We start from the raw sequence: 21,084 nt of genomic DNA, 5'->3' as shown, positions 1-21,084 counted from the left end.
CTCCCTGTTTTTCTCCATACCAGGTGCAGACCTTGTCCTCTACCTCAACCCCTATCTCTACCTCAGGGTCCCAGAAGCAGCGAATCAGGAAGAGAACTAAAGTCCTGTCTATAGCACGAAAGTGAGTCATGACTACACTGTGTATTCAGATGATACCTGAAGTGATAACCTCTCTTTTCCTGATGGTGAACAATTTGACCAAGTTTTGTTAGTTTTAAGGATGAGTTTGAATGCCACGCACTAAGGCTAACACTTGTGTCCCAGAATCCTACGCATTAGGAAGGAGCCTTCCACCCTGGTGGCTAAGGAGCCCCCTCCCTCTCTGCTGGAGGCTGACCTCACAGAGTTTGACGTGCAGAACTCCCACCTGCCCTCTGAGGTGCTCTACATGCTCAAGAACGTCAGGTGAGGGAACCGCAAACATTCGTCAACACCTAGACCAGGGATACTCAAATCTGGACCTTGAGTCCAGTTACACTGATAATTCTCATTCATGCACTTTAATCCAGACTGTCATTGTAAATAAGAATTTGTTCTTAATTGACTCGCCTGGATAATTATTATTATTTAAAAAAAATAAGTTAAACAACAACAAACCCAGGACACCTGGTGAGTTCAATTAACTACCAGGTAAAAACAAAAACCAGAAGTGTACCTGGACTCAAGGTCCAGATTTGAGTATCCCTCACCTAGACTGAGTAAATGATGAGTTCTCATGTTGTAAGGTGTTGCATTACCAACAGTTGTGTTAGCAAAGCCTATGAGTGATAACCCCTGTGTAATCCATCTCGCCAGGGTCCTGGGCCACTTTGAGAAGCCTCTGTTCCTGGAGCTGTGTCGTCACATGGTGTTTGTGCAGCTCCATGAGATGGAGCCTCTCTTCCGTCCCGGGGACATAGACGACAGCATCTACGTGGTGCAAGATGGCCGTCTGGAGCTCTGCATACATGAGAGTGTAAGGTCTCCACATGCTATATCTATTTGGTGCTGGAGACAATGTTATTTCACCTCAATGAATAGGAAAATGACGAATGTATTTGCAGTGATTGAAAGGAAATTGTATTCCATATTTGACAAACATTTCGCCCCAAGGTCATGAGGTGAAGTGATCTCCGCCATTACGATGCGTTTACAACTACATGTATTGTGTATGTAAAATTTGACAGTCAAATGCAAATGAAATGTATTTTGGTGTTATAGGATGGGACAGATGTGGTTGTGAAGGAGGTGTTGCCAGGAGACAGTGTCCACAGTCTGCTCAGTATCCTGGATGTCATCACTGTACGTTACGCTTTCCACTCTGTCATTTACCCTTTGACTCAACTAGCGCATGTTTATATATCCGCTCCACTCTGATAAGTACCTAAGACACAGGAGGCTGGTGAGGGGTAAACGACTCATAGTAATGGCTGGAATGGAAAACCATGTGCTTGATGTTTTTTATACCATTCCATACAAGGAGCCCGTCCTCTGGTTTAAAGTGACACCAGCCACCACTGAACTAAGCTAGAATGAATTCCTCTCATCATCTACCACCTTATGCATCCCAGGGTCACTCAGCCCCCTACAAGACTGTATCTGCCAGAGCTGCAGCCCCTTCTACCATACTGCGTCTTCCAGCTGCTGCCTTCCAGTGTGTGTTTGAGAAATACCCAGAGACTCTGGTCCGCGTTATCCAGGTACTGTGACTATCAATGACAGACTGTCCTGGTGTGCGTCCCAAATGGCACTCTATTCCCTGTATAGTGCACTACTTTTGACCAAGGCCCATCTGATTCAGTGCCATTTGGGATGTGGTCTGTAGACAGGGAAATCAGCGATTATATAATATCACTTAAATACTGGAGATTACACCCCTGACTGGTTTGTATGCAACTGAAACATTATTCTGTAGCTACACAGCTAACCGCAAGATACAACATCGCTGAGTATTTAGTATCTTCAGGGAAACAGCCTGGCTGTACTCTGTTCTGCTCTCCTAAAACAGTGGGGCCGTTGTTACATTTTGTTGTCCTTTCTAGATCATCATGGTGGCCTGCAGAGAGTGACCTTCCTAGCCCTTCACAACTACCTAGGTCTCACCACCGAGCTCTTCAATGCGGTATGAGACACACACACACACATACACAGAGACCTCAATAATGAAAGATGATCCATGACTGGGTAATCTCGTGGGCAGACTACGTAAACATAAATCGTATCGTAGATCTGACAGACACAGACACTGTATTTATACTATGGTTGCCGACAGCTAACGAGCAGAAATAGTTCCGGTGCTTGGGTTTTTCGACACTTGTTATTTGGACAAATTATGTTTTCGCAGGTTTTAGCATATTTTGAATTCTCAGAAGGGGACGGGACATTCAGCCCATAGACTGTCCTGTAACTTGCAAAGAGAGAGGGTGGAGCGCCTCGTTACAGTTCCGCTCCTTATTCTAGCATCTCCTAATGTCTTCTTTTAACATGTATGGACCCAGCAGCTCACCAATTACTCAAGACTTTAGCTCTGGGTTAACCTGAGATTAATGACTGGGTATTTAATCTTTGAAGGGAATGCATAAACCTGATGGTTCTCTGTGTGTGTTGTGTTTCAGGAGAGCCAGGCAGTCCCCTTGGTGGCAGTGCACAGTGTGATAGGTGAAGCTAACCCTAACAGGGGTCTACACAGACAGCACTCCCGGTCTGAAGAGGCTGGGCCTGAGAGAGGGGGTTCTCAAAGACAGACTCAGTCTGAAGAGTCTGGCCATGAGAAGGGGCCCAGTGACACAGGTCAGTTATTATGGGATGGTCATCTCACTGGTCAATCTCAGCATCATAACATTGAATGATCATTTATCCTTTGGTTTTGCATAGGGTTCCATAATTCAGGTAACTTTCTCCCCAAAAAACAAATCCCAGTTGAAAGATTCCTGAAATCAGGAGGGTCAGGAAATTGGGAGGGTATCCGGGAATCCTCGGATATCCTCGGATCCTCAGCAGAAAATCCGGGAATCCTCCAACTGGGGTTTCTGGGAAAACGTGGCAATTTCGGGAAAGCTACTGGAAATGTGAAACTCTAGTCTGGATTATGTCTGGATTACATTTGGAACACTTTATCATGTAAATATTGATCCAGATGGATAAATGTGTAGGTTGTTATGTTATGTCACTATGAACAATGGTGGCTTTCTGGAAACACACATACTCATGGTGTTGCTGTATGGTTGTGGTGTTTCAGAGAATGGGGAGAGGAAGTCCTGTCTTTTAGATACCATCCCCACCACTAAAGGAAAGAGGTCTCGCTCTCAGTCCACTCCTGTGGCAGTGTCAAGTAAGCATCCTTTACCTCATATATATATATATACACACACACACACACCTGTACTATACAAGCCCTGCTCCGTGTGTCTGAATGCTCTCTCCTCACACTCTCAGGTGTCACGTCTGCTGACCTCAACGTAACGTATCAGCGAGCCAGAATACGAGAAGCAGCAGCTAAAGCAGAGACACCACCAGGAAGTCCCCAGGTCCCACACAAGGTATATGATCCACTGGAATCTTAATGGACACCTCTCACTATGTAGTAACAAAAAAGTTATAAAGATACATGGAAAATCACAAAGGCTTTTCTCTTTCTCTCTCTCTCTCTCTGTCTCTCTCTCTCTCCTTCATCAGTCCATTCTGAAGAAGAGTGTGACTATGCTGCATACTCCCTCTGCTGTGTATCACTACCACGAGGCTGGAGAAAGTCAGTCAGGCCACATCCACCACAGCAAGATCAACACCATCTTCCAGGCTGCCAAGAAGGACCTGCAGCGCCTCATACAACTACAGGTACTACATGGCTCCCTCTGGGTCTCAGTACACACTCTAACTCTGGCCCCGGAGAGAGACACCATGTGCAGGCTTTTGTTCCAGTCCAGCATTAACACCTGATTCAACTATTCACAGTTCCGATTGAAGACTGTTATTGCTTGATCAGTAGCTGCCCTGGAACAGAAGCCGGCACACACTGCATCCTTCCAGAGACTTTGGACATTCCTGCCATAGAGTCAATGTGTATTTTCTGACCCTCTCTTCTCTGTCTCTTTCTGTCAGGACCTCAGTCTGCTGGAGGGCAGAGTGACTCTGCGTCAGGTCAAAGCTGGCTGTGTGGTGAACAGCCAGGGGGACCAGGTCAGTCTGTCTGCATGCTGGTGGTGGTCCATAGCCCTGAGGCTAGAGCTTAGCTCACTACAACGTCTACTTCTTCTCTCTCAGCAGCACTGGCAGAAACAGTCGTCCGTTTGTCTCTGCGTGTTATAAGTGGTTTATTTATGCGTTTCAAGTAGCACCCTATTCCTTATATAGTGCACTGATTTTGACCAGGGCCCGTAGGGAATAGGGAGCCATTTAGGACGCACCCATTGACATTATGTACATCTGTGTCTCTGTTCCCTCTGGCAGGATGTGAGTGTGCAGTTTGTGATCTCGGGGGCGCTCCATGTGTACCAGAGGACGATCGACCGGGAGGAGGACACCCTGCTGTTTCTCACCCACCCGGGGGAGATGGTGGGTCATCTGGCCGTGCTGACCGGTGAACCCCTCATCTTCAGCGTCCGAGCACACAGGGACTGCACCTTCCTGTCTATCTCTAAAGCTGCCTTCTATGAGTATGTGTCCCCAGTGCACAGACACTCTCTGTCAATGTCTGATGGCAATGTTGTCACTGTAATTGTCATCTTTGTCCCAGAGTCCCACCTGTTGGTGTGCATGTTTTTGTGCACAGTAGTTGCTATCTGAATATGTGAATGTGTGTCTATGTAGGATCATGCGCGAGGAGCCCAGAGTGGTGCTGAATGTGGCTCACACCGTGGTGAAGAGAGTATCCTCCTTCGTCAGGCAGATAGACTTTGCTCTGGACTGGATGGCTCTGGAGGCCGGCCGCGCTGTCTACAGGTACCTGCTGAATAGCATCAAAGTACATACAGATGTAAGATCTTAATTTGTGCCGGTTTGCTACAGCAAGAAGATAATCCTGCACCAACGAGGAAATGTGAATTATTATGTTGATTATAATTCATGGAATTTTTTTAGGAGATAATACGTTTTTTTGTAAGGGAAAATCAAGTCTGATATTTCAAAGTGGAATTACATACTTCAGAAGCCTTTTTAAACCTCAAATATAAGTTATTCTGCAACAGGGTGATCAAATTAAGATCCTACATCTGAACAGAACACTAGAATGGACATTGGCATCGTAGCAACATGACATAATGGCTCTCTATGCTAAATGGACTCATGTCCTCTATCTGTTCCTCTGTCTCACCTCTATACCCACCCGTTCCTAGGCAGGGAGACAAGTCAGACAGCACCTTCATCGTCCTCAGTGGCCGCCTACGTTCTGTCATCGCAAAGGATGATGGGAAGAAGGCGTTGACTGGGGAGTATGGTCGCGGTGACCTCATTGGGGTGGTAAGTGTTCTAGAATCCCATATTATTTATGGGTTATGTATTTACCTCTAGTTTGGTCCCAGATCTTTTTGTGCTATCATGTCCATTTATTGTCACCCATTGTCATAGCATCTGGGACAAGACTAATTTAACTCGACATTCCAGAGATAGAACCCTTTATTAACTGTTGTTCATTTAACTTGTGTGGTGTCCTCAGGTGGAGGCCCTGACCCATATGAACTGAGCCACTACAGTACACGCAGTCAGGGACTCTGAGCTAGCCAAGCTGCCTGAAGGGGCCCTCAGCTCCATCAAGAGGAGGTATCCACAGGTAGTGACCAGACTCATCCATCTGCTGGGTCAGAAAATCCTGGGGAATATGCAGCAGGGTAACGGACCCTTGGCAGGTTAGTGTACATTCAAAACATGTGTGTGCCATGGGGATTGTGTGTCTGTGTGCCTGTGTGTGTGTGTTGTTCTTGTATTTTGTCTGTGTGCCTGTGTGTGTGTTGTTCTTGTATTTTGTCTGTGTTAACCACCCATGATGTCTCCCCCATACCACTGTGTTCCTTCCCCCTGTATGTAGCTAGTGGCCTGTTCCCCAGCAGTAAGTGGGATTCAGGGAACCCGGCCTCTAACCTGTCCACTGTGACCATCCTGCCTGTATCATTGGAGGTACCTTTAACAGCCTTCACACTGGAGCTGCAACATGCACTCAGTGCCATTGGTACGTACCACGCTAGTACTCCTCCAGTTCCACCAATCCCAGTGACTCAAACAGCTTTCCCATTGTGGGACAATAAAGTGAACTACTGGTCAACATTCAGTATGTACCATTTTTATTTATGTTGGTCCTTTAGGTCCCACCTTACTATTGACCAGTGACATCATCAAACAGAGACTGGGTGCTGCCGCACTTGACAGGTAGAAATGATGTCATAATGTCAGGCATGCACTCTCTTATCTGCTTTAGCACATTAGTGTCAAGATCAGCTCATTGTCATAGTTGATGAAAACACAAACACATCTCACCTCTCTCCTCTATAGTGTGCATGAGTACCGTCTGTCCAGTTGGCTGGGGCAGCAGGAGGACATCCACCGCATTGTTCTCTACCAATCAGACGATACCCTAACCCCCTGGACCCAGCGCTGCATCCGTCAGGCCGACTGCATCATCATTGTAGGACTAGGAGAGGCTGAGCCCACTGTGGGTGAGGTACAAAACGCATAGCGTTTTTAAAACTTTTTTCTTTAACTTATATGGGCTAGCGTCCCACCTGCGGGACATAGACAGTGAAATATCAGGGTGGAAAATTCAAAAACAACAAAATGTCATAATTCAACTTTCTCAAACATATGACTATTTTACACCATTTTAAACATACACTTCTCGTTCATCTAACCACATTGTCCGATTTCAAAAAGGCTTTACAGCGAAAGCAAAACATTAGATTATGTTACGAGAGTACATAGACAAAAATAATCACACAGCCATTTTCCAAGCAAGGACGTGTCAATAAAACCCAACACACAGTGAAATGAAGGACTAACCTTTGACGATCTTCATCCGATGACACTCCTAGGACATTATGTTACACAATACATGTATGTTTTGTTCAATAAAGTCCATATTTATATTCAAAAACAGCATTTTACATTGGCGTGTGATATTCAGAAAATGTATTCCCACCAAAACGTCTGCTGAATGTGCACATCAATTTACAAAAATACTCATCATAAACGTTGACAAAATACATAACAATTATTTTAAGTATTATAGATAGACTACTCCTTTATGCAACTGCTGTGTCAGATTTTAAAATAGCTTTACGGAGAAAGCACATTTTTCAATATTCTGAGTACATAGCTCAGCCATCACGGCGAGCTATTCAGACACCCGCCAAATTCGGGGCAACCTAAACTCAGAATTAGTATTAGAAATATTGTATTACCTTTGCTGATCTTTGTCAGAATGCACTCCCAGGACTGCTACTTCCACAAGAAATGTTGTTTTTGTTCCAAATAATCCATATTTATGTCCAAATACCGTTTTGTTCGTGCGTACAGATCACTTATCCAAAGGCATAACGAAAAGTCAAAATGTTCCATTAACGAAAAGTCAAAATGTTCCATTACCGTACTTAGAAGCATGTCAAACGCTGTTTAAAATCAATCTTTATGGTATTTTTAACGTAAAATTGCAATAATATTCCAACCGGACAACAGCATATTCATTCAAGAAGAAAAAGACGGAGGGGCGAGCTCGCGGGACCGAGCATATCCAATCCCTTTGTTGCCAGGCAGACCACTCAGTAACTGAGCTCCTATACTCTGCCCAGTGACAGGAAAATGCTCAAACCACTTTCTGAAGGCTTTAGACAGCCAATGGAAGCCTTAGGAAGTGCAACGTCACCCCACAGACACTGGAGCTTCGATAGAGAATCAAAAGAAGAACTACAATTCTCAGACTTTTCACTTCCTGCTTGGATGTTTCTCAGGTTTTTGCCTGCCATATGAGTTATGATATACTCACAGACACCATTCAAACAGTTTTAGAAACTTCAGAGTGTTTTCTATCCAAATATACTAATATGCATATTCTAGTTTCTGGGCCAAAGAAGTAACCTGTTTAAATTGGGTACGTTTTTCATCCGGCCGTGAAAATACTGCCACCTAGCCCAGACAGGTTAACCTTTATTTAACCGGGAAGTCCCATTCAGAAGACCTCTTTTTTACAAGGAGAACCTGAAGAAGGGCAGCTCAATAAAGAATCAACATATAAAACCTTATCTGCCTAATTGGAATTAGGATAGTCAAGGGACTACTTTGTTTAAAGCAATATCTTATCAAGTGAAATTACTGGTTGTGTGTGTGTGTGTGTGTGTGTGTGTGGATTAGTGAAGTGTAAAGGGATTCTTAATTAGCTTTGTTAGGTTTAACCCCTATTAAAGTAAGTCTGTTAATTAGGGGTTGAATGACTGATGCTCTAGCGTAATGAGGAAGGAGATTAACAAAGCTTGTCTCTTTTACCCTTTAGAGACAGACTTTACAGTGTGTTGCCTGTAAAATAAAAAATCTGGCAATGTTTTTTAGAACCCAATTCACACAGTCCCATTTTTACCACTTTCTTGCCAGGATAAGCCTTTATGTCTCCTGTGCACATGCCGGCATGTTTAGGAGTATGAGTAGATGTGGGCCGATGTGGACAGACATCTATTTTAATAAATCACCTGAATATTTTATTATTTTAATTTTACTTTTTTTATTTCACCTTTATTTAACCAGGTAGGCAAGTTGAGAACAAGTTCTCATTTACAATTGCGACCTGGCCAAGATAAAGCAAAGCAGTTCGACAACATACAAAAACACAGAGTTACACATGGAGTAAAACAACGTACAATCAATGACGCAGTAGAAAAAAATAAGACTATATACAATGTGAGCAAATGATGTGAGATAAGGGAGGTAAAGGCAAAAAAGTCCATGGTGGCAGAGTAAATAAAGTATAGCAAGTAAAACACTGGAATGGTAGATTTGTTATTTGAAGAAAGTTCAAAGTTAAAATATAAATAATATGGTGCAAAGGAGCAAAATAAATAAAATAAATAAATACAGTAGGGGAAGAGGAAGGAGTTTGGGCTAAATTATAGATGGGCTATGTACAGGTGCAGTGATCTGGGAGCTGCTCTGATAGCTGGTGCTTAAAGCTAGTGAGGGAGATAAGTGTTTCCAGTTTGAAGAGATTTTTGTAGTTCGTTCCAGTCATTGGCAGCAGAGAACTGGAAGGAGAGACGACCAAAGGAGGAGTTGGCTTTAGGGGTGACCAGAGAGATATACCTGCTGGAGCGCGTGCTACAGGTGGGTGCTGCTATGGTGACCAGTGAGCGGAGATAAGGGGGGACTTTACCTAGCAGGGTCTTGTAGATGACCTGGAGCCAATGTGTTTGGCGACGATTATGAAGCGAAGGCCAGCCAACGAGAACGTACAGGTCGCAGTGGTGGGTAGTATATGGGGCTTTGGTGACAAAACGGATGGCACTGTGATAGACTGCATCCAGCTTGTTGAGTAGGGTATTGGAGGCTATTTTGTAAATGACATCGCCAAAGTCGAGGATTGGTAGGATGGTCAGTTTTACGAGGGTATGTTTGGCAGCATGAGTGAAGGATGCTTTGTTGCGAAATAGGAAGCCAATTCTAGATTTAACTTTGGATTGGAGATGATTGATGTGAGTCTGGAAGGAGAGTTTACAGTCTAACCAGACACCTAGGTATTTGTAGTTGTCCACAAATTCTAAGTTAGAACCGTCCAGAGAAGTGATGCTGGACAGGCGGGCAGGTGCAGGCAGCGATCGGTTGAAGAGCATGCATTTAGTTTTACTTGTGTTTAGGAGCAGTTGGAGACCACGGAAGGAGAGTTGAATGGCATTGAAGCTCGTCTGGAGGGTTGTTAACACAGTGTCCAAAGAAGGGCCAGAAGTATACAGAATGGTGTCGTCTGCGTAGAGGTGGATCAGAGATTCACCAGCAGCAAGAGCGACATCATTGATGTATACAGAGAAAAGAGTTGGCCCAAGAATTGAACCCTGTGGTACCCCCATAGAGACTGCCAGAGGTCCGGACAGCAGGCCCTCCGATTTGACACACTGCACTCTGTCAGAGAAGTAGTTGGTGAACCAGGCGACGCAATCGTTTGAGAAACCAAGGCTACTGAGTCTGCCGATGAGGATGTGGTGATTAACAGAGTCAAAAGCTTTGGCCAGGTCAATGAATACGGCAGCACAGTATTGTTTCTTATCGATGGCGGTTACGATGTCGTTTAGGACCTTGAGCGTGGCTGAGGTGCACCCATGACCAGCTCTGAAACCAGATTGCATAGCGGAGAGGGTGCGGTGGGATTCGAAATGGTCGGTAATCTGTTTGTTGACTTTCGAAGACCTTAGAAAGGCAGGGTAGGATGGATATAGGTCTGTAGCAATTTGGGTCAAGAGTGTCACCTCCTTTGAAGAGGGGGATGACAGCAGCTGCTTTCCAATCTATGGGAATCTCAGACGACACGAAAGAGAGGTTGAACAGGCTAGTAATAGGGGTTGCAATAATTTCGGCAGATCATTTTGGAAAGAAAGGGTCCAGATTGTCAAGCCCAGCTGATTTGTAGGGGTCCAGATTTTGCAGCTCTTTCAGAACATCAGCTGAATGGATTTGGGAGAAGGAGAAATGGGGGAGGCTTGGGCGAGTAGCTGTGGGGGGTGCAGTGCTGTTGAATGCAGTAGGGGTAGTTAGGTGGAAAGCATGGCCAGCTGTAGAAAAATGCTTATTGATAATTCTCAATTATAGTGGGCTTATCGGTGGTGACAGAGTTTCCTATCCTCAGTGCAGTGGGCAGTTGGGAGGAGGTGTTCTTATTCTCCATGGACTTTACAATGTCCCAGAACTTTTTAGAGTTTGAGTTGCAGGAAGCAAATTTCTGTTTGAAAAAGCTAGCCTTGGCGTTTCTAACTGCCTGTGTGTATTGGTTTCTAACTTCCCTGAAAAGTTGCATATCGCGGGGGCAGTTCGATGCTAATGCAGAACGCCACAGGATATTTTTGTGTTGGTTAAGGGCAGTCAGGTCTGGGGAGAACCAAGGGCCATATCTGTTCCTGGTTCTAAATTTATTGAAAGGGGCATGCTTATTTAAGATGGTGAGGAAGGCATTTAAAAAAAAAAAAACAGGCATCCTCTGCTGACGGGATGAGGTCAATATCCTTCCAGGATACCAGGGCCAGGTCGATTAGAAAGGCTTGCTCGTTGAAATGTTTCAGGGAGCGTTTGACAGTGATGAGTGGAGGTCGTTTGACCGCTGACTCATTACGGGTGCAGGCAATGAGGCAGTGATCACTGAGATCTTGGTTGAAAACAGCAGAGGTGTATTTAGAGGGCACGTTGGTTAGGATGATATCTATGAGGGTGCCAGTGTTTGCGGCTTTGGGGTTGTACCTGGTGGGTTCATTAATAATTTGTGTGAGATTGAGGGCATCAAGCTTGGATTGTAGGATGGCTGGGGTGTTAAGCATGTCCCAGTTTAGGTCACCTAGTAGTACAAGCTCTGAAGATAGATGGGGGGCAATCAGTTCACATATGGTGTCCAGAGCACAGCTAGGGGCCGAGGGGGTTCTATAGCAGGCGGCAACGGTGAGAGACTTGTTTTTGGAGAGGTGGATTTTTAAAAGTAGAAGTTCAAATATACACCATCAAAAGAAATCCATTATTCATTTGTTTTAAGAAACATTCAAAGAATAATGAAATGCATTTTCAAATGAACAGAATGGAATATTTTGAGCTTAATTATGTTATGCCGCCATGTGCAGCCATGGTGGCATCATCCAAATGAAATCATGTTATTTTGTTCATTTAAACAGACAAAACACACCTACCCTAATTACAGTCAACACCCATATATTTTATAGTAAGAATATAATGGAATATTAACGAATAAAATACAAAGAATATTTTTTCCACACACAACTGTCATATAAAAAAAAGGTGATATTTTGAAACTGAGCCCAAGGCAAGCTCATGATTTTTTTAAATACACGTTTCGTATCTTTTCTACCCTCACTCTGTTTTGTTAAGGAGCAGGCATACGGTCTTACATTGAGTCTCTTCATCATGATACCCATAGAAAAGAATAGCTTGTGATCATATTTCAAACTCCACAGGCTTTTGGACTATTTCATTCTCTGCTGTCTGATTGCTATGAAGGGATAATATTGATGGGCACCCAATCCCTCTTATACAGTGTACTTCTTATAAAGCTACTACTGAATGTTTGAACACATGTGGATCTGGTCCAATAGTTTATTATTACATGATGGATAGGACGTTGTGTGAGATGCAGCTTGTGACAGAAGACTTTAGAGTTTCACAGCTATTTGTATTTCCAGATAACATTTCCACCCAGCTGTCAGGGACATAATGACTTGGGATGTGTTGCAGATGGCTATGGGGCTCTGGTCCAAAGTAGTGGCCTATATAGGAAATAGGGTGCCATTTGGAAAACAACCTTAACTCCACTGTGGGTATGACCCTGTTGTCCCTGTGCTGTGGCCTCTGTCCCCTAGTTGGAGCGGATGCTGGAGGGCAGTGCTGTGCGGGCACAGAAGCAGCTGGTTCTGCTGCACAGGGAGGATGGTCCCCCGCCCCAGGGCACTGTTGACTGGCTCAACATGAGGAGCTGGATCTCCAAACACCTGCACCTCTCCTGTCCACACAGGGTCTTCTCCAAGAGGAGCCTGCCTAAACTGGTACCTTGTGTGTATATATATATATATATATATATATATATATATATATATATATATATACACACACACACACACAGGGACACACAGGCAGGCAACGCAAGCGCACACACACACACACACACTTTTCCAAGAGCAGCGTGTCCAAGCTGGTACACACACACCTCAGCCAGAATAATCCCAGCTCCTCTCACTAGGGAATATTCAACCTACTTCTTGGTCTTGGTTCAATCTGCTTCACTGCTCATATGATGTAGGTCTCAGAAAGAAGCCTGTAAAGGACAGCCTTGACCTAGTCTGTTTCCCAAATGGCACCATGTTTCCTATATAGAGTACTACATAGCACTCAAAAGTAGTGTACTAGGGAATAGGGTGCCAATTGGGATGAATCACTAGTTTGCAGACTCTTCCCCTCTACCTCTGGTCTTGTGTTCCTGCTGTGGTCCTGTGTGGTCATCCTCAGAGAGAGATGTACGAGCGTGCTTTCCAGAAGCCTCCGGACTGCCACTCTGACTTCAGCCGTCTGGCCAGAGTACTGACAGGCAACACCATCGCCCTGGTGCTAGGGGGAGGGGGTGCTAGGTACTGCTACTCTCTCTTTACCTCAGACTCCAGTGTAACATGCTCATGAACATGCAGCACCATCAGTAGGACTTTTGAAGCTGATTAGATATGTAATCTGCAATAGTCATATAATGATTTATATGCTGCAGATTGTTACAACTCTGCAATTATTTAATCCCATGTAATGGTTTTTCCACGTTTTTTGCCTAACTTTAAATTTATAGTATAGTGCTCTTAGTGCTCTGTTTGCTCTGCATTCCTCTCTCCTCTGTCTCCCTTGCTGTGTTTCTGTGAGGCCTGTCTTTTGATGATGGCCTTTGTCTGTCTTGTCTACTTTCTGCTTCTCTTTCCTTTCTGCTCTGGCATGTCCAGGAGCTGGGTCAAGGTGGGTACTACTCACCCACTCTAGTCCCCTAAATACTGCTCTACTTGAATGTCCACTAAAGGCTTCTTAGGCTGAACACCCCCCCTTCTACTACTCACACACTGACTGTGCTTATTGTACAGTGTCATTTTTTGGAATCTGTAACCGTGGTCTGTGTTCCTCTATCCAGGGGCTGTTCTCAAGTTGGCATCCTGCGGGCGATCAATGAGGCTGGAATCCCTGTGGACATGGTGGGTGGCACCTCCATCGGCTCCCTGATGGGGGCGCTGTACGCTGAGGAGAAGAGCAGCAGCCGTATGAGGGTTCGCGCTCGCGAGTGGGCCATGGTGAGTAGGTACAGGACCACAATGAAAATAAGTCGGTAGACTGTGTTTAGCATTTTTGATGATTTTTTATGTATGTATTGTTGTACTCCAGTGGCTGAGACAACTATATATTTTAAATATGTCAAATAAATTTCAAGGAGCTGGGTTAAATGCATTAGAGAAGTTTACTGTAATGTATCTCTCTCCCCTCTCCATCCCTAGGGCATGGGGTCCATCTTCAAGAATGTGTTCGACCTGACGTACCCTGTGACCTCCATGTTCTCTGGGGCTTCCTTCAACAACAGCATAAGCTCTGTCTTTAAGGACAAACAGATTGAGGTGAGACTGCGTAGGTTATACTGTAGTCCACTCCCAATGACAGGATTCCATTTCTAATAGTGACAGGATTTTTTTGTGGTTAATATGAACACATGTCCCGAATTGTGCGGGACAGTCCTGCATTTTGGCCCTTTGTCCCGCAACCAAACAATCATGTCCCGCATTTTATCAACAAATTCAAACACCACTAATTTAGAAAAAAAATGTTGATTTGTCCCGTATTTCAGTCAGACATTCCAACTTGTCTCTTGCATTCACATTGCACGTATGAAAAGATATAGAGTTCCTTCAGAAAGTATTCATAGCCCTTGACGTATTCCACATTTTGTTGTGTTACAGCCAGAATTCAAAATTGATTCAAACATTTTCTCACCCATCTACACACAATATTGCATAATGACAAAGTGAAAACATGTTTTTAGGAATTTTTGCAAATGTATTAAATGAAATACAGAAGTATCTAATTTACATAAGTATTCACACCCCTGAGTCAATACATGTTAGAATCACCTTTGGCAGTGATTACAGCTGGGAGTCTTTCTGGGTAAGTCTCTAAGAGCTTTGCACACCTGGATTCTACAATATTTGCACATTATTCTTAAAAAAGTATTCATGATCTGTCAAGTTGGTCATTGCTAGACAGCCATATTCAAGTCCTGCCGTAGACTTTCAAGCAGACTTAAGTCAAAACTGTAACTAGGCCACTCGGGAACATTCAATGTCATTTTGGTAAGAAACTCCAGTGCATATTTGGCCTTGTCTTTAGGTTATTGTCCTGCTGAAAGTTGAATTTGTCTCCCAGTGTCTGTTGGAAACCAAACTGAACCAGGTTTTCCTCTAGGATTTTGCCTGTGCTTAGCTCTATTCCGTTTATTTTTATTTAAAAAAAACTCTATAGTCCTTGCCAATGACAAGCATGATGCAGCCTCTATAGTCCTTGCCATAACATGATGCAGCCACCACCATGCTTGAAAATATAAAGAGTGGTACTTAGTGATGTGTTGTGTTGGATTTGCCCCAAACATAACACTTTGTATTCAGGACATAAAGTTAAAACTTCTTATGGGCAGGTGGGACGGTAGCGTCCCAACCTGGCCAACATCCGGGGAAATTACAGAGTGCGAAATTCAAACTACAGAACTATCAATATTTAACTTTCATAAAATCACAAGTGTAATACTTCAAAATAAAGCTTAACCTCTTGTTAATCCAGCCGCTCTGTCAGATTTCAAAAAGGCTTTACGGCGAAAGCACACCATGCGATTACCTGAGGACAGCGCCCCGCATCCAAAACCATGAAAAACATACTTCAACCAGGCAGGTGCGACACGAAAGTCAGAAATAGCGATATCGAAAATGCCTTACCTTTGATTATCTTCTTCTGTTCGCACTCCAAAAGGTCCTAGTTACATCACAAATGGTCCTTTTGTTCGATAATGTCCTTCTTTATAACCATAAAAACTCAGTATAGCTGGCGTGCTTCAGTCAATAATCCACCCAGTTTCCCTCCATCAAAATGCATACAAAATGAACCCCAAACGTTACTAATAAACTTTTCCAAACATGTCAAACAACGTTTATAATCAAACCTTAGGTACCCTAATACATAAATAAACCATACAATTGAAGAGACGGAGAATCGTTATTGTCTTTACCGGAGAAAAATACCAAATAATGCACTCTCATTCACGCGCTTGAAAACACTACAGCCAAAATGGGAGCCACCTAGAAAAACTACAATTTCTGGCTCATTTTTCAAAAACCAGGCTGAAACTCTTTCTAAAGACTGTTGACATCTAGTGGAAGCCTTAGGAACTGCAATCTGGGAGGACTTCGCCTTATAATAAAAGTGCCAGCCATTGAAAATAGTGGTAGGCTGAATTTTTTGGGGGGGATGGTTTGTCCTCGGGGTTTCGCCTGCCATATCAGTTCTGTTATACTCACATTCTTTTGACAGTTTTATAAACTTTAGAGTGTTTTCTATCCAAATCTACCAATTGTATGCATATCCTAGCTTCTGGGCCTGAGTAACAGGTGGCTTACTTTGCGCACGCTTTTCATCCGGACGTGAAAATACTGCCCCCTACCCAATAGAGGTTAAATTCTTTGCCACATTTGCAGTTTTACTTTAGTGTCTTATTGCCAACAGGACGCATGTTTTTGGAATATTTGTATTCTGTACAGGCTTTCTTCTTTTTACTCTGTCATTTAGGTTAGTATTGTGGAGTAACTACAATGGTGTTGATCCATCTTCAGTTTTCATCTATCACAGCCATTGAACTCTGTAACTGTTTTAAAGTCAACATTGGCCTCATGGGGAAATCCCTGAGCAATTTTCTTCCTCTCCGGCAACTGAGTTATTGATACACCATCCAAAGTGTAATTAATAACTTCACCATGTTCAAAGGGATATTCAATGTATGCTTCTTTTGTTGCTTGGGCGCTATACCATATTTACCGTATACCGGGGTATTTGAAAATAGCCACGGGATGGTTTTTCAATACTATCAATACTGTTTAAACTATTTCATTCAACTTTTTCAATAAATTGTAATATTTGTAGCTACTTTTTAAGTAAATACCTGCAGTCAACTTGTGCAGTACGTTAGGAGATAAAGCAGATCGTTCTTCATTTTACCTGTCACATTATTTTACATTATGAAGCTTACTGTAGTTCCCCAGAGCTTAGACAGTTTGTTTATAAATAGTACATCGGGAGAAAGTGGGAGCAGGTGAGTCCAGCTGTGTATTGACAGGGGTCGCATTTTATATTGAAAGTCAAGTCAAGTGTTTTTTTTGCTTCAATCGAGTGATCAGGGACATGCAACTATAGTTTTCCTTCAAAGAAAACACATTAGTGCAACACATTTGGCCAAAAAATAGCTTAAATTTCATCAGATGACAAGTAAAATGAGCTTACAATGAAAAAGCAAGGTATTTTTTGCGAAAACAATGCATGTCCATCATATTTCTAGAGCGTTGTCTGCTGATAGAATGCCATTTCATGAATTCTCATCCAAGTGGAAAAGTGCAGCTGAAGCACAAAATGAGTCTGATGCTGACCAGAAATTCCAATAAGAAGCATTTTATATCTGTTTATACAAAACACAGCAAGATATTTCTTATGCGTTTTATTTTTTTCTTGTGTGAAAAACACAGAATTCGGTGTTAACGCGACCCCTTGACTTGCTAGTAATCTAAGTAAGCAGCTGAATTAATAAGGTTACAGAGCATCATATTGTGTTAGCTTTCTGCCATGTTTAACTTCTTTGGGATAGGGGGCGGTATTTTGACGTCCGGATGAAAAGCGTGCCCAAAGTAAACTGCCTGCTACTCAGGCCCAGAAGCTAGGATATGCATATGTTAAAATAATGTCTGTGAGTATAACAGAACTGAAATGGCAGGCGAAACCCCGAGGACAAACGATTCCCCCCCCCCAAAAAAATATCATCCTACCACTGATTTCAATGGCTGGCACGGAGAAATCGTGCCGGATTGCAGTTCCTAGGGCTTCCACTAGATGTCAACAGTCTTTAGAAAGAGTTTTAGGCTGGTTTTTGGAAAAATGAGCCAGAAATTGTAGTTTTTCTAGGTGGCTCCCATTTTGGCTGTAGTGTTTCCAAGCGTGTAAATGAGAGCACGTTCTTTGGTATTTTTCTCCGGGAAAGACAATAACAATTCTCCGTCTTAAATGTTATTGTTTATTTGCGTATTAGGGTACCTAAGGTTTGATTATAAACGTTGATTGACTTGTTTGGATAAGTTTATTGGTAACGTTTGGGATTCATTTTGTATGCATTTTGAAGGAGGGAAACCGAGTGGATTATTGACTGAAGCGCGCCAGCTAAACTGAGTTTTTATGGATATAAAGAAGGACTTTATCGAACAAAAGGACCATTTGTAATGTAACTGGGACCTTTTGAAGTGCCAACTGAAGAAGATCTTCAAAGGTAAGGCATATATTATATCGCTATTTCTGACTTTCGTGTCGCAACTCCCTGGTTGAAAATTATTTGTTATGCATTTGTGTGCTGGGTGCTGTCCTCAGATAATCGCATGGTTTGATTTCGCCGTAAAGCCTTTTTGAAACCTGACATGGCGGCTTGATTAACAACAAGTTAAGCTTTATTTTGATGTATTGCACTTGTGATTTCATAAGTTTAATATTTATAGTAATTTAATTTGAATTTGGCGCTCTGCAATTTCACCGGAAGTTTTCAAAATGGGACGCTACCGTCCCACTGATCCGCAAGAAGTTAAGAAGTCAAAGCCCTTGAAACCATCAAATCCTCCTCTCCACCCTCTCAGGGTTGGCTGTCTCAGGCTCTGCACACTCCTGGATTGCATCCTACCTGGCAGGTCGCTCCTACCAGGTGGCGTGGAGAGGATCTGTCTGCACCACGTGCTCTCACTACTGGTGTCCCCCAGGGCTTGATTGTAGGCCCTCTGCTCTTTTCTTTTTACACCAAGTCACTTGGCTCCGTTATATCCTCACATGGTTTCTCCTATCATTTCTATGCGGACAACACTCAACTTCTCTTCTCCTTCCCCCCTTCTGACACTAAGGTGGCAGATATCTCAGCTTCAGGGCTGACCCTATTTAGTTGAGTGGCCGATTGTTTGGTCAATAGGCTGGTGGTCGACTGAGATTTCTTTAGTTGAGCAGTCGAAAAATACCTTTTTTTAATCATGGCACACGAGACACCTGTCTGATTCGTGCCCATCTCAGTGGACTGACTAATCCATTGCGGAGGCCACGGGGATGGCAAAGTCCATCACTCTAAGACAGGCATTGGCAATGTAAGGCATGCATGCTGCGAGGGTATTTGCCTCTGCACACCAAGAAATGTTATAAAATAAGTGAAATTGCATTTGTTTCCATTGCATTTGTTCTCCATAAATGGCTACTGCTTTGGACATGACACCGTTTGTGTGAGAGAGTATTCCTTAAGCCTACGGTATGTGTGAAGATAATGTGTCTTGGGTATAATTTTCAAATGTTGAGTCAAGGAGGGCTTAGATGCACAAGGCACATCTCTCTCCAGAATGCACTCTTTCTGACAATTTGTGTGCATTCCTTGTTTCATAACTTCATTGTGTGAACTGTTTTCCCTTTGATTGTTAGTTTGATTGTCTATCAATTCACCATTACATATGTCGTGACGTGACTATCATTAATGTGATGATGGTTATTTTATAAAATCAATTAACCTGTTGGGGATAGGGGCCAGTATTTGCACGGCCGGATAAAAAACGTACCCGATTTAATCTGGTTACTACACCTGCCCAGTAACTAGAATATGCATATAATTATTGGCTTTGGATAGAAAACACCCTAAAGTTTCTAAAACTGTTTGAATGGTGTCTGTGAGTATAACAGAACTCATATGGCAGGCAAAAACCTGAGAAGATTCTGTACAGGAAGTGCCCTCTCTGACCATTCCTTGGGCTTCTAGGCTCTCTTTATTGAAAACTGAGGATCTTTGCTGTAACGTGACACTTCGTACGGCTCCCATAGGCTCTCAGAACCCGGGAAAAAGCTGAATGATGTAATTCCAGCCCCAGGCTGAAACACATTAGCGCCTTTGGTAAGTGGTCTATCAGTGGACCATCAGACTGAGGCTCGTGCACGAGGGGATCCCATGTTTTTATTTTCTCTCTCTTTGAACGTAAACACGCTTTCCCGGTCGGAATATTATCGTTTTTTTACGAGAAAAATGGCATACAAATTGATTTTAAACAGCGGTTGACATGCTTCGAAGTACGGTAATGGAATATTTAGAATTTTTTTGTCACGAAACGCGTCATGCGCGTCACCCTTCTTTACACTTCGGATAGTGTCTTGAATGCACGAACAAAACAGAGGATATTTGAACATAACTATGGATTATTTTGAACCAAACCAACATTTGTTATTGATGTAGAAGTCCTGGGAGTGCATTCTGACGAAGAACAGCAAAGGTAATAACATTTTTCTTATAGTAAATCTGACTTTGGTGAGGGCTAAACTTGGTGGGTGTCTAAATAGCTAGCCCTGTGATGCCGGGCTGTCTACTCAGAATATTGCAAAATGTGCTTTCACCGAAAAGCTATTTTAAAATCGGACATAGCGATTGCATAGAGGAGTTCTGTATCTATAATTCTTAAAATAATTGTTATTTTTTTGTGAACGTTTATCGTGAGTAATTTAGTAAATTCACCGGAAGTTTGCGCGGGGTATGCTAGTTCTGAACGTCACGTGCTAATGTAAAAAGCTGTTTTTTTATATAAATATGAACTTGATTGAACAAAACATGCATGTATTGTATAACATAATGTCCTAGGTGTGTCATCTGATGAAGATCATCAAAGGTTAGTGCTGCATTTAGCTGTGGTTTGGGTTTATGTGACATTATATGCTAGCTTGAAAAATGGGTGTCTGATTATTTCTGGCTGGGTACTCTGCTGACATAATCTAATGTTTTGCTTTCGTTGTAAAGCCTTTTTGAAATCGGACAGTGTGGTTAGATTAACGAGAGTCGTGTCTTTAAAATGGTGTAAAATAGTCATATGTTTGAGAAATTGAAGTAATAGCATTTCTAAGGTATTTGAATAACGCGCCACAGGATTCCACTGGCTGTTACGTAGGTGGGACGATTTCGTCCCACCGACCCTAGAGAGGTTAATTAGGTTTAACTATTACGTGATTAAATTAATCATGTAACAATTAACTCATTAGCAATCTTGGGGCACCACGGAAGTTTGTTTAATGAGTTACCATTTCCCGAATTAACTCAAGAATATATCGGAATATCATTAT

The 21,084-nt window shown here is 42.9% G+C and overlaps 1 protein-coding gene across 1 annotated transcript in view; it reads left to right on the top strand.

The window, feature by feature from the left end:
* The window catches only part of LOC106580549 (patatin-like phospholipase domain-containing protein 7), a 33,184-nt gene that overhangs the window by 3,919 nt on the left and 8,181 nt on the right, over window positions 1-21,084 (top strand). The window contains 23 exon segments of the mRNA XM_082966081.1: window positions 24-121; window positions 265-405; window positions 796-955; window positions 1,201-1,281; window positions 1,551-1,679; window positions 2,022-2,031; window positions 2,034-2,101; window positions 2,595-2,769; window positions 3,218-3,310; window positions 3,415-3,518; window positions 3,655-3,813; window positions 4,078-4,155; window positions 4,426-4,631; window positions 4,786-4,917; window positions 5,310-5,433; window positions 5,630-5,819; window positions 5,999-6,139; window positions 6,273-6,336; window positions 6,460-6,628; window positions 12,513-12,695; window positions 13,156-13,274; window positions 13,811-13,967; window positions 14,169-14,285. Of these exon segments, the coding sequence (XP_082822207.1) occupies window positions 24-121; window positions 265-405; window positions 796-955; window positions 1,201-1,281; window positions 1,551-1,679; window positions 2,022-2,031; window positions 2,034-2,101; window positions 2,595-2,769; window positions 3,218-3,310; window positions 3,415-3,518; window positions 3,655-3,813; window positions 4,078-4,155; window positions 4,426-4,631; window positions 4,786-4,917; window positions 5,310-5,433; window positions 5,630-5,819; window positions 5,999-6,139; window positions 6,273-6,336; window positions 6,460-6,628; window positions 12,513-12,695; window positions 13,156-13,274; window positions 13,811-13,967; window positions 14,169-14,285 (2,898 nt within the window).

Source organism: Salmo salar, chromosome 20 (genome assembly GCF_965601325.2).
Source record: "Salmo salar chromosome 20, fSalSal1, whole genome shotgun sequence".
NCBI classification, from domain to species: Eukaryota; Metazoa; Chordata; class Actinopteri; order Salmoniformes; family Salmonidae; genus Salmo; species Salmo salar.
This window is presented reverse-complemented; position numbering and strand designations above follow the sequence as displayed.